The 13788-nt window shown below is 49.2% G+C and overlaps 4 protein-coding genes across 4 annotated transcripts; 3 read left to right on the top strand and 1 right to left on the bottom strand.

Annotated features, from left to right (window-relative positions):
• Nucleotides 1-126: 126 nt before the first annotated feature.
• LOC1276423 (UDP-glycosyltransferase UGT5) lies at nucleotides 127-1974 on the top strand. The gene is made up of 3 exons (XM_315767.4): nucleotides 127-311; nucleotides 385-617; nucleotides 684-1974. The coding sequence occupies exons 1-3, from the start codon at nucleotides 142-144 to the stop codon at nucleotides 1907-1909; spliced, it is 1629 nt and encodes a 542-aa protein (XP_315767.4). The 5' UTR covers nucleotides 127-141; the 3' UTR covers nucleotides 1910-1974.
• Nucleotides 1975-2767: 793 nt separating this feature from the next.
• LOC1276422 (UDP-glucosyltransferase 2) lies at nucleotides 2768-5573 on the bottom strand. The gene is made up of 5 exons (XM_315766.5): nucleotides 4664-5573; nucleotides 4360-4589; nucleotides 4000-4291; nucleotides 3388-3937; nucleotides 2768-3322 (listed from the first exon to the last, which is right to left on the bottom strand). Exons 1-5 carry the CDS (start codon nucleotides 4774-4776, stop codon nucleotides 2948-2950), a joined length of 1560 nt encoding a protein of 519 aa, XP_315766.5. The 5' UTR covers nucleotides 4777-5573; the 3' UTR covers nucleotides 2768-2947.
• A 250-nt stretch (nucleotides 5574-5823) lies between these two features.
• LOC5667251 (uncharacterized) lies at nucleotides 5824-12537 on the top strand. The gene is made up of 10 exons (XM_001688672.2): nucleotides 5824-6565; nucleotides 6631-7180; nucleotides 7251-7634; nucleotides 8041-8630; nucleotides 8688-9169; nucleotides 9956-10179; nucleotides 10561-10784; nucleotides 10852-11364; nucleotides 11431-11980; nucleotides 12043-12537. The coding sequence occupies exons 1-10, from the start codon at nucleotides 5835-5837 to the stop codon at nucleotides 12424-12426; spliced, it is 4632 nt and encodes a 1543-aa protein (XP_001688724.2). The 5' UTR covers nucleotides 5824-5834; the 3' UTR covers nucleotides 12427-12537.
• Nucleotides 7678-10314, top strand: LOC5667252 (UDP-glucosyltransferase 2). The gene is made up of 3 exons (XM_001688673.2): nucleotides 7678-8630; nucleotides 8688-9237; nucleotides 9880-10314. Exons 1-3 carry the CDS (start codon nucleotides 7849-7851, stop codon nucleotides 10261-10263), a joined length of 1716 nt encoding a protein of 571 aa, XP_001688725.2. The 5' UTR covers nucleotides 7678-7848; the 3' UTR covers nucleotides 10264-10314.
• Nucleotides 12538-13788: the final 1251 nt, after the last annotated feature.

Here is a 13788-nt window from a genome sequence, read left to right as displayed (position 1 = left end):
TTTACGATTCTGCTTATCAGCACGATTCTGACAAGCGCCACACGAATGGTGCAAAGACACAGCGCCACGATCTTGAGAGAGCGCCGGCTCGGATGACCTGCGATAATACGATCCGAGTGAGGGTCTTCACTTTCTTCAGGAATGGGTCAGTTGCATTCCCAACGCCAAACCAGGAAGCAGTACGAACGCGGCAAGATGAGACTATTTGTAAGCGTGATCGTCAGTGGGATGCTGCTCGGGATTGCTAGCCAGGTGGAATGTGCCAACATTCTCGTGCTGATGAGTGTCGTGTCGCAGAGTCATTTCATATGGTATTGGCGTACATCGTTTTAGGCTATATTCAAGTGATCTTTGAAGTGAAACGGTTGGACTTTCTTTCTACAGGATACGTCCTATTGTGAACCGGCTGGCAGAGGTAGGACACAACGTTACCGTCCTTTCGGTGAATGTGGATCCAGCAGCTCCGGCAAACGTCACCTACATTCATCTGGAGAACAGTTACAACACGCTGTACGGGAATGGTACACTAGCACGCAACGATATACTGAAACGGTCCAACGAAATGGCAATGGCTGCCACCGTTTCCTTCTATAAGTTTGGTTTGCTTGGATGTGAAGGTAGGCAACGATCACGACCTACTCGCCTGAGTGTCACTCTTTTAACACTCTTCTTGTCTTTTCCAGGAGCTATAACGTCTAAAGGATTGCAGCACCTTCTCCAGTATCCTCCGGACTTTCGGTTCGATCTCGTCATATACGACTTTACCTGTGGTCCGTGCGTTCTTGCCCTGCTGCACAAATTCCACTATCCTCCACTGGTGAGCGTGACCGGGTTTGGAGTGCCTCAGTTCACCGAACGGCTCGTTGGTGGCCATAAAGCCGCCTCGCTTGTGCCACACTTCACGCAGCTAACCGACAACCCGATGCCGTTTAGCCAACGTTTCACCAACACACTGATCCACCTGTTTGACGCACTCTATCGGCGGTACGTGTTCCTGCCACGGCTCCAGCAGATAGCCCAGCAAGCGTTCGATTTTCCACTGCCCGACCTGACCGAACTGGAGCAAAGAACACTGATCATGCTTACCAACTCGAATCCTGCACTCGATCCAGCGGAAAGCATGCCACCGAACGTTATCCCCGTCGGGGGGTTACAAATCGTCGATCCGAAGCCACTTCCGTCAGAGCTGCAAAACTTCATCGAAAACGCACCGCAGGGTGCGGTTTTGTTTGCGATGGGCACTAACTTTAAGAGCAAAATGTTCACCGCCGAACGACAGGCAATGTTTCTGGAAGCGTTCGCCCACCTGCCGGAGTATCGCTTTCTGTGGAAGTTTGACGATGATCAGCTGCCGAGAAAGGCGAGCTCGAATGTGTTGATAAGGTCGTGGTTGCCACAGAACGATATTTTGGCTCAGCCCAAGGTTCGTGCGTTCATAACACACTGCGGGTTGATGAGTACGCAGGAGGCAACGTATCACGGGGTGCCGATGATTGGTATTCCGATATACGTCGATCAGCACCTTAATCTGCACCGGACGGTGCAGGTCGGGGCAGGTGTAAAGCTGGACCTAGCGACACTAACGACGGGTAGCATAGTGGCGGCCCTGAGGGAAGTGCTGCAGAACGTATCTTACCAACAAGCGATCGGACGGCGTTCGGCACTGTTTCGTGATCAGCCGGAGAAGCCGCTGGAGCGAGCGGTGTGGTGGATCGAGTGGGCACTGCGACATCCGCGGGAGGATCGATTACGATCGGGGACGGTTAAGATGAACTACCTTGCAGCGAATGGGTTCGATGTGTTCGCATGTATTGTGGTGGGAGCTGTCACTTTTTTAATGATAATCAGAAAAATAGTTTCCTTCATGTATCAAGTGCCTAATACGCGACCTAAGGAAAAACTGAAGTAGATTTTGGAACGCAAGAAAGTATTTTGATAATTATTAAACAATATTCCATCTTTTCGTCCCCTTAATACCTAGATAATTTCTCATAACTATACGAATTCAGCTATATTCGTTAACTACAAAATTAATTTCTACGCCGCGTATACTGCCAAGAATGATTTGTAAACTAGCGGAATCATTTACTGGATCGGAACTGGTCTAGAAACAATTCTGATTTGGGTTAGTTTCAGTATGAATTCCAGGAACATTAAGGGTTCAGTAACAGTTCCAGAAAAGTGATGGGTACATGATCGGTTCCATGTCCGTTATAGGTTCGAGGTCGGTTTGAGAATATTTATCGGGTTATGAACAGGTTCGAAGTAAATTAAGCATCAGTTCAGGAACCGGTATTAGTTCCGGTCCAGTTCAATTCTAGAACTAGCATGTGTTTGCGATCAGTTCCAGAACCGGTATGGATTCAGTATCAGACCAAGGGCTGATATGGATTGAGATCAATTTCAGGATTGTTATGGGTTTTCTATCATTTCCGCGACCAATAGGAGTTCATGGTCTGTTCAAAGACCGATACGAGTTCAGTACCAGTTCTAGGAACAGTGTGGTTTCATTATCAGTCCAAGAAGCGGCTCGTAAATGGTTCCAGAAACGGTATGGATTCCCGACCATTTGAAGGATCGATGTAGAATCTTGACCAGTTCCAGGACCCATATGAAATCGTGATCAGTTCCTGGATAGGTATGGGGTTGTAATCGGCTCCAGGACCGGTGTATACTCAGGTTTAGTTGTAGATCAATTATGATTTCAATATTAGTTTTGCGTAATTGGAACAAAATAACTACATAGTTATTAACAAATTATATTAAATAAAAACATAAAAAAGGCACATGGCAGAATATTTATTTTCAAAAGAGGGCCTGAAACCCTCCACAATGTAATACTTTGGGAACCTGGTTTAGTATTTCCACAATCAACATTTATGGCACATCCGTTAGAATTACTCACAAACTGAAATGCTGACATCTGAGCAACCACACCCACATGTCATCAGTTCCTCTTCTTGCCCTCCGAAACCGATCGCGACTTTCGCAACCATCGCTTAACAATGAACACAAGCAGCACAGGAATAGCAGCGAAGAAGAGAGCAACATCCAGCAGGTACGTTCTCACAAAGCCCAACTTCAGCACCGGCGACTGTAGCTGCGTCGCATCTGGATGGCGCAGTACCCACTCGATCCACCAAACGGCCCTTGCCAGCGGTTTTTCCGGCTGATCACGAAACAGTGCCGATTGTGCCGCCATGTTGGTGCGATATTGTGGATCCTCCAGCACGTCCCGAATAGCGTCCCGCAGCTCTTCGGTAGTCATCGTTTGAAACGCGACACGCTTCGCAATGCCCGATCGAACGCAGCGCTCAAGGTTCTGGAAAAGGGAGTGAGAAAAGTGTAAGATTTCTTCCACAAAGTTGCTAAGCGTTCAAGTCTTACACGGTGCTGATCTGCTATGAAGGGGATACCCACGATCGGTACCCCATACCAGGTGGCCTCGTGTGTACTCAACAACCCGGCGTGCGTTATAAAAGCCTTCAGCTTTGGGTGCGCCAGCAGATCATTCTGCGGCATCCATGGGCGCACGATCACATTTTTGGGCAGCGGAATGCCGAGCTCCGTTTCAAACTTCCACAGAAAGTGATAGTCCGGTAGCTGACGGAGCGCTTCCACTATCATACGCTGCCGGCCACTGTCCAACTGATCACTACGCACGTTCGTACCGAGCGAGAACAGCACGGCTCCTTTGCGGCTTACGTTAACGAACTGCTCCAAATCGGCGGGCAGTGGAGCAGGCTCACGTATCTGGAGTCCACCGACCGGGATTAGGTTAGGTGGAGCCGCCTCAGGAAAATCGATCGAGTAGTGTGCATTGACCAGCATCAGCTTCGTTCGCTGGCTTAGCTCGGGAGCGTAGGGAAGATCATCGTAGCGGAAGTACTCTCGCATCATCGCATCGATTCGAGGATTGGAAACATAGTTTCGGTAGCTAAAACCCAAAACAGAACAATATGATATTGCCGCTTATTTCGACACTTGCACCACACTTACACCACATCCGTTAGACAAAGCAGCGTGTTGTGAACGCGCTGGAAGAAATTCATGTCCGTGCCGTAGCTGAGCGAGTAGAACGGGACGTACGAATAAAACTTATGTCCCCCGATCACCTCCGTCGAGTAAGGTGGATTATTAAACGCGGTCACGCTGACCAACGGCGGATAGTTGAACTTGTGCAGCAAACCGAGCAAACACGGTCCACAGGTGAAGTCGTGCAGTACCAGATCGAACCGAAAATCGTCCGGATAGTCCATCACCTGCTGTAAACCTTTCGATTTCAGCGTTCCTAAAACAAAACAAGACAGAAGAATGAGAGGATGACGTAGAGAGAAAAAGCATATAAATAGTTCCTACCAGCACATTCATGCACTACAAAGTCACGATAGAAGGAGACGACACTTTTGAATACATTTTCGTTCGCCATTTCCATCAGATCGATCGAGTCGGGACCGCTGTACAGCGTGGGATAGATTTCCTCCAGATGCACGTAGTGGACGTTATTCGGTTGGTTCTTTTCCACATCAGCCGACAGGATGGTTAGATTGTGTCCAGCGCGGGCTAGCCCGTCCATAATAGCTCGATTCCTACGTACGAGAAAGAATGGAAAGAAGTCATAATTATGATAACTTCAGCATTTACTCAAACTTCATTTCCTTACCAGATATGATGACTTGGGCTGGCAACTCCCATCAGGCAGAGTATATTGGCCCCATTCACAGTAACTCCCAGCGACAGCAAGAAGCTAACAAAACTGAACAACGAAATCCTCATCGCGGACCAAACACGACTGCGTCCTCTTAAAGCGACGAATTTGGGGAAACTGAAATCGAATGTGTCCGCATCGCATTGACGCTGCCGCACGATGTGGTCAAGTTCACTAAGACCTCCACACACGTACACTAAATATAGAAATGAAGGTGTATTGCACCTTCCCCCCCTTCAGACACAAACACAACGAGCGAACATATGATGAAAATTTATGTACCACTCAGTGTTATCACACGCTACTCTCACTCTCATTCTCCCGCTATCTCGAGCAGTACGTGCGTATTCGTGCTCATCTTTTTGGCGATGTGGAGATGAATTTAACCTCATCAACAGTACCGAAACTGTTGCCCTTGACGCGACGCACCCGGTAATGCGGGATGCAATCAGTGTCACCGCCAATCAGCGCTCCGATGGAGGAGCAGATCGGTTTCGAAGGGTAGTAGGCTCGACCGTGTAGGGGTGCATCTATCGGAATTGGCTACTGGAGACATATGCGTGACAGTGCGTTATCATCATAGGCAGATAACAATCATTGCATGTTTGCACAGTAAATCGGTGTCGTTATCTTGCTGTCATCTTGGGGCACAAACTGATGATGATAAGCCACTAGTTGGTAGTAAGATTTGTAGACATTAGACAAGATTAGAGAAAGGAGGCACCAAAAACACTGGCTTTGCGTTAATTCTTTACAACAATGTACCACACATGTACTGCACAAGGCATTTACAAGGTCTAATACTGAAGGAATCAATTCCAAACAGACATTAAAACCGCTGCTAGTCGGTTTGATTGCTCGACAAAACCTGAAATCGCCTATTATCTGACGACATTAAACAAATATCAGGTCATCAGGTCGCCGTCTCTTTCTATCTCTTTCATCCCATCTAATGTGGCAATTTTGCACAATCATCTTGCCAATTGATAGGCCGCTACCACACATCCAGCGCTTCCCGGTTCGCGGGCACGATCCAACTGCCGCTACGCCCATAGTTTACACAGCGCACGTGATCGTGGCGAAGATTTTGCCAGCTGAGTATGCTAAAAAGAAAACACTTTCAGCTATGGTTGGCAGATGGTGCTGGTCATACATCAGGGATGTGATGTGCTTTTATTACCTCCCCGACCGTACAGCCGATAAGATGGGCGAGACGCGATCGCCCCTGGTGCCGTTCTGGACAGTGTTGCTGCTAGCGATCGGTGCAGGCGTCCATTATGCGCACGGCGCCAACATTCTTGCCCTGATGGGTGTGCCTAGTCCGAGCCATCACATTTGGAACCGTGCGCTGGTGAATGCGCTAGCTGCCCGTGGCCACAACCTGATCGTCGTATCGCCGGACGTAGAGCGAAACCCGCCACCGAACGTGACGTACATCCATCTGGAGAAAACGTACGACACGATCCACGAGGGCGCGACGGCGATCGATTTCTACGAGATGGGCCAATCGAGCATACTGGAGAGCATGCGGATCTTCTACGACTACGCGATCTCGATGTGCATCGGCATACTCGGATCGGAGGGATACCAGACGATCATGAACTATCCGCGCGATACCAAGTTCGATCTAGTGCTGTACGATTTCACCTGCGGTCCGTGTCTGCTCGCTGTGTACGATCGGTTCGGCCAGCCACCGATGGTTGGTGTGACGGGGTTCAACACACCGCCCTACACGACCGATCTGATCGGGGGCCACAAGTATTACGCCTACGTGCCGTACTACACGCTGGACTACGACAGCAGTATGAACTTTTTCCAACGATTCTACAATGCCGCACTCCATTGGATTGATTACTTGTAAGTGTAGAGCGAAAAAGTGTGAAGCGAGCACCCAGTGTTATGCTCCTTTTCTTCCATTTCAGCTACCGCAACTACATCTTCCTTCCGGAAACGGATCGTCTTGTACGCGAGCACGAAAAGGCAAACGATCTTCCCTATCTTGGTACGATGGATCAGAAAATGATGCTTATGCTGGTGAACTCTCACCATTCCGTCGACTTCCTCGAACCGATCCCTCAAAACATGATCCAGGTCGGTGGGCTACAGATCATTCCATCTAAGCCGCTTCCAGCCGATATCGATCGCTTCATCCGGGCCGGGAAGAAGGGTTCCGTGCTGTTTTCTCTCGGGACGAACGTGCTCAGTAAAGATTTGGGTCCGGAGCGGATCAAAGCCTTCCTGCAAGCGTTCCAACAAATGCCGGCCTATAACTTCCTGTGGAAGTTTGAAACGGACCTACCGTACGATCTGCCGCCGAATGTTATGATGAAGAAGTTTCTGCCACAGAATGATATTCTCGCCCATCCGCATGTGAAGGGCTTCATGACGCATGGCGGGCTGCTGAGTACGCACGAGGCAACGTGGCACGGTGTGCCAATGATCGGTATCCCCGTGATCGCTGATCAGTATCGGGTAAGATCGATGCATAACATCCCAATCCAATTATCACAATCCACTAAACTCCTGGTTCCCTCTTCCTTAGAATCTCGCTAAATCCATCCGCGCTGGTGTAGCGGAAAAGATTAGTCTGTGGGATCTGACGACGGAGAAAATACGCAACACGGTGCTGAAGGTGCTGGAGTCACCCCGCTACCGTGATGCCATGAAGGTACGATCGGAGCTGTTCCGCGATCAATCGGAACATCCGCTCGAGCGGGGCGTCTGGTGGGTCGAATGGGCCCTACGCCATCCGAACGCGAAGACGATCCAATCGCCCACCCTCGAGCTTGGACCGTGGCGGAGCGAACTGTACGACGTGAAGGCCTGCCTGGTGCTGGCCGTACTGTTGATCGTTTATTTGCTGCACAAAACTGGCAAAGCACTCTTTGCAAAAGCTTCCCAGCCGGGTAAAGCGAAAAAGAAAGTACACTGAATGTGTAGAGTATACCATTACACAGAGGTAGAAACCTCTTCGTCGAATTTTAGCAGTACATCTCAATAAAATGCATCAAGTGTATATTTTCCCTTCAAAGGTACTATCTTAATGACCGCGAGACGTTTTACTCTATTCGTCGTGTTTTTGCATTCATTATGTATCATTTCCTGCACGCAAGCACCTGCATTAGCGTCGTTACCAGCAAATGTGCCATTCATTTTCGCTCACATGTGTACCGAGTAAACCCCTAATGAGTTCATTGACGAACACAAAACACGTGTTTGATTCAATAAAACTCTTGTCAAGCTATCAGCACCATCCAGTAGCCGTTGGCGCTCGTTTCCATGGTGATCTCCGTACAATGATACCCGGGCTAGTGATACTCTTGCTTTTCCAGCAATGTTGCTGGCAGCTATCAGCCGGCGCAAACATCCTCTGTCTTACGCCAGTCCCCAGCCCAAGCCATCACATCTGGAACCGAGTCTGGATCGAGGCACTCGCTGCCCGCGGCCACAACCTAACGGTGATATCAGCGGATGTGGACGAGCGAACAGCTCCACCCAACATCACCTACATCCATCTCGAGCATGCCTACTCGGATCTGCACACGGAGCTCGATCTGTTCCAAATGGCGTCCCACAGCGCACTCACCGGAATAAAGGACCTATACGTCTGGGGTACGGCCATGTGCAGGGGAGTGCTACGGTCCAAGGGTTTGCAAGTAATTCAAGCCTATCCAGACGATTTCCGGTTTGATTTGATCATCGCGGACATCACCTGTGGGCCGTGTCTGTTTCCACTGATACATAAATTCCACCATCCACCACTGATCGGTGTAACGGCGTACAACAATCCACAGTTTACGGCGGATTTCGTCGGCGGACACAAGCACTACGCGTATGTGCCGTTCTTCACGTTAAACTACGACTCGGATATGACCTTCTATCAGCGATTCTACAACTGGGTCCTGCACAATGTCGATCATTTGTAAGGAATATAATACAGTTAAGCGATTTGGTAATCACATACGTTCCCTTTTTTCAGCTATCGCCATCACGTGTTTCTTCCCCGCATCGAGCAGATGGTACGCAACCACTTCCGCTACCCTGACATGCCATCGTTGGAGCAGATGGAGCACAACACCGTACTGCTGCTTGCCAACTTCCACTACTCCGTTGACTTTGCCGAATCAATCGCACCGAACCACATCCCGGTCGGTGGACTGCAGGTGCGACCCGCCAATCATCTTCCAGACGATCTGGCCACCTTCATTGCAGCCGGTAGGGAAGGATCGGTGTTGTTCTCGCTCGGCACCAACGTGAGAAGTGCCGATCTGGGGAAGGAACGCATCCACATGTTCCTGGATGCGTTCCGCCAGCTGCCGGAGTACAATTTCCTGTGGAAGTTTGAAGAGCTGCCATCGTTTGAGGTTCCTGCGAATGTGTTGATAAGGGCGTTCTTGCCCCAGAACGATGTGTTAGCGCAGCCGAACGTTAAGGCGTTCATTACGCACAGCGGTATGCTGAGTACGCATGAGGCTACGTGGCACGGTGTGCCGATGGTTGGGATTCCTTTTATCTGCGATCAGTATCGGGTAAGAGTCAAATGGATCTTAATAACTGGAATTGGTTGGAGTGGGAGTATTTCGGAGCCAGTGTCATCTAGAGTCGAAATTCGTTTGAGTCACCTAAGGTCGAGAGTAGGTCATCAGTCGTCCTGAACCAGAGTCGGAGTCATCCGGAGTCGGTGTTGACCGGAGCTGGAATCAGAGTCGTGTGGAGTCGTATTCGGCTAGATTTGGAGTAGATCAGAGTGGTCCGGATTGGCATCTAGTCGGAGTTGGAATCATTCAGCGTTGGAGTGATCAGGAAATAAAGTCATCGGGAATTGGAGTGGTCCAGAGTCTGCAGGAGTTGGGTCCAGAAACGGCCTGTCCTTTTTATATCTACGTCATACGGCATCAACTTCAACTCTAAATGTCTCCGGCTCCGGCCGACTCATACTCCGACAGGATCCGAATCTGGTCGATTTCAACTCAAACCTACTCTGATTCCAAGCGAAAACAGCTCATACTCCAGCCGACTCCAACTCCAGTTCCGACTGCTCTGAATAATGTTGTTTGATCTTATCTTCCGGAGCCGGATTGAAGTCTACTCCACTTCTATTTGCCATTTTCCTCCTACATCAAAGGTTAGAATTAAATTGCTTACGAAAAAAACCCTCGCTTTACTTCCAGAACCTCCACAAATCGGTAACTGCCGGTGTTGCTCTTCGTCTAGCTCATGATTCCCTCTCAGTGGAGCAAATTTCAGCTGCACTCCGGGAGATACTAACCAACACCAGCTACCGAGATGCCATGAAGCGCCGTTCCGCACTGCTGCGCGATCAACCGGAACATCCGCTCGATCGAGCCGTCTGGTGGATCGAGTGGGTCCTACGTCATCCCGACGGGAAGGCAATACAATCACCCACCAAGCATATGACATTCTGGCAGTACGAGCTGTACGATATAAAGCTGGCACTGATACTACTTAACGTTCTGGCCGTTTACTGCTGTAAGCGTATTTGCACATGCTCCGACAGACGCTCGTATCGCAATGTAAACAAGAAAAGTAACTAAAGGGAGTGCACACTCAGGCACCTGCTCGAGCTCGAGTTAGAGTTCAATTCATTCAACAATGATTTGCAATTCTCCCGTTACATATCACACATAGACAATCAGAGAGCGAGAGCACGAGCGAGAGAGAGAGAGAGAGAGAGAAAGAGAGAGATATGTAGTAGATTGCAATCTTCTAACGATCATGCACGTCGGGCGGGCTGAAAACAATTACCTCCAACGCAAGGTCAATAGCAAGCGCAAGTGTGCCATTCCATACATACGGGAGACTCGTTCGCGTGCCTCTGTCCGACACAGTAGGTGACCCTTTCTCATCTACTCACACACCCAGAGGCAATGTACGATGATGACCGAGGAATCACTCTTCGCTCAACTAACGCTCATCTCGCGCTAGTTCATAAGATAACGGCGATGCGTACGAACGTATCGCTTGTTGCGCTCTGCGCACTAGCGGCACTGTCCGCCGTCCAGACAGCAAACATCCTCTGCATCATGACCGTGCCTAGTCCGAGCCATCACATTTGGTTGGTATTAACATCCTTTTAGGCTCCCGCAAAAACCGATCTCCTTATTCCGAACACACTCTTCCAGGAACCGTGTCATCATGGAGGAGCTGGTAGCCCGGGGCCACAATGTAACGGTCGTCTCCCAGGATGGTGATGCATCACGCACCAACCTTACCTACATCATGCTGGAAAAGGTATACTCCACCCTGTACGAAGACGAAGGACTTGATCTGCTGGAAGTGTCGAAAGAAACCCCCTTTCAATCACTGTTCACCTTCCGCGAGTTCTATCTCGGCATGTGCCGGGGAGCGCTCAAGTCGAACGGATTGAGCGTGATCCTCAACTACCCCGACAGCTTCCGGTTCGATCTCGTACTGTACGACTTTGGCTGTGGACCGTGTTTGCTACCGTTGCTGCACAAGTTTAACTACCCGCCGCTGGTCGCACTGACCGCGTTCAGCAACCCACCGTACTCGGTGGACATTGTGGGAGGTCATAAGCATTTTGCGTACACGCCACACTACGCCCTGCCGTACGGGTTCGACATGAGTTTCGCCGAGCGGGCCTACAACACGTACCTCTGCCTGTGGGATGCTGGGTAAGTTGAATGGGTTGGAAGGTTTGTGCTTGGCTGTTAACTAAAGTGATTCAATGGTTGCTCCAGTTTGCGTAAGTTTACCATCATGCCCCAGCTGGACGCAATGGTAAGGGACCGGTTCGGCTTCAACGACATGCCCTACCTACAGGACATTGAGCAGCGCACGGTTCTGATGCTGGTTAACACTAATCCCTCGTTCGATGCACCGGAACCACTGCCACCGAATGTGATTGCGATCGGAGGAGCCCACATTAAGGAACCGAAACCACTGCCCAGCGATTTGGAGGAGTTTGTGGGGAAGGCCAAAAAAGGGACCGTACTGTTTTCGCTCGGTTCCAACATCCGATCGGACATGATTGGCGAGCAGCGTCAGCGGATGTTTATCGAAGCGTTCCGCCAAATGCCGGACTATCATTTCCTGTGGAAGTTTGAATCGAAACTGAACCTCCCGTTGCCACCGAACGTGATCATACGGCCGTGGCTGCCCCAGAACAGCATCCTGAACCATCCCCGGACGCGAGGATTCATCACGCACTCGGGTGGATTGAGCACGCAGGAAGCGTCCTGGTTTGGCGTACCACTGATCGGAATGCCGTTCTTTGTCGATCAGCATCGAGTAAGTGTGGCGATCTTTTATCATGTTTTTCGTTTCAATAACACGCTTCTACAACATTCCAGAACCTCAAACGCTCCCTCATTGGTGGGGTGGCCGAGCCGCTCGATTTTGGCGCGCTGTCGACGGAGAAAATACGCGCCACCGTGTTGAAGGTGCTGGAAACACCGATCTACCGGGAGAACATGCAACGCCGGGCGATGTACTTTCGCGATCAGCCGGAAAAACCGCTCGATCGGGCGATCTGGTGGATCGAGTACGTGCTGAGACATCCAACGGTGGAGCATCTACGCTCACCGACGCTGAAGCTGGGCACGGCCAGGTCTAATCTGTTGGACGTGTATGGCTTCTTTGCTGGAGTGATCTTGTTCGTGTTATGGTTGGCCGTGTTCATAGTAAGGCGCGTATGCTGTGGACGTAAAATGAAGTCGAAAAAGAAGCAACAGTGAATGTTGGTACGATTTGCAGAGTGGAGATAACTGAGATTTTAACCATTATTTGCATTAGAAATAGTTTTGTTGTTTAGTAAATTTTATAGTTCAAAATAAATACAAAATAACGAATTTGTAGCTGACGTCAGTATTTACCGGGACTTTAAAAATGTGTTTGATCATCCAATCGATGCTACATAAATGGGAGCGAGATAAATCGATTCCGGAATTGGAATCGGCTGTGGAATCGAAATCAGCCCTGGAATCGGAATCAGTTCGGGAAACGTAATCGGCTCTGGAAATCCAATCAGAATTGGCCCCAGAGTCAGAATCTGTTTTGGAATTGCCATCAGAATTTTTAGAAGCGGAATCAGTTCCAGAATCTTGATGAGAATAGACCGTTTATAAGTACATTTGGAACCTTTGCTAAATCGATTCCGATTCCTTTTGCTAAATCGATTCCGATTCCCGAGCCGATTCTGATTTCAGAGCCATTTACGATTTTGGACCCGATTTCGATTCCGGATTCGATACCACAAATACTATCCGGAACCGATTCCGGAGAAATTAAGACCTAGCAGGAATCCGACCAAAACTTCATTTTCCGCATCAATCATTCGTTCCGCTCCGACCGTTCCGATTGTTTCGTCTAGTGGTGAGGAATCAGACCTACCCGAATCCAATTCCGTGTTCGAAATCAGTTCCGGAGTCGACTCCAGAGACGATTCCGAAGTCGACTCCAATTTCGGAATCAATTCGGGAATCGGAATCGACCTGGGAATCGCAATTTGTCCGGTAAAAGAATAAGAATTGACTCCAGTGTTGGAATTAGCTCTGGAATGAGAATCAGTTCTTGGATCGAAATAAGAAGTTTCAGGAGCGAAATCAGTTCGGAAATGTCCAAGAGAATGGATCTTTTACAAGTAAATTTGGATGCTTTGGGGGTATCATTGGATCTAAACTTCTATTGATGATGAAGATGCCGAAACCGACTCCGATTTCGAAACCGATTCCGATTCCGGATCCAATTCCGATTCCGGAGCCAATTCCGATTCCGGAGCCGATTCCGATTCCGAAGCCAGTTCCTATTCCGGAGCCGATTCCGATTCCGGAACCGATCATGATTTTGGAGCCAATTCCGGAGACCTACTATCCGGAATCGTTTGCAGAAAACTTCGTTTTTCCCATCATTAGTTACGACCTTTTCGACCATAACTACCTTTATGTTATACCAACCTGTACAGGCGGTCCCCGAGATACACGGTACCTCTTATACGCGGATTCGGAGATACGCGGTTTTCTAAATTTGACAGTTCTTTGAGCAAATTGTACTGATTTGACACATCAATTGTAAATTGCCAAATAATTTCCGTTTTGATC

This window comes from Anopheles gambiae, chromosome 2 (assembly GCF_943734735.2).
Source record: "Anopheles gambiae chromosome 2, idAnoGambNW_F1_1, whole genome shotgun sequence".
NCBI classification, from domain to species: domain Eukaryota; kingdom Metazoa; phylum Arthropoda; class Insecta; order Diptera; family Culicidae; genus Anopheles; species Anopheles gambiae.
This window is presented reverse-complemented; position numbering and strand designations above follow the sequence as displayed.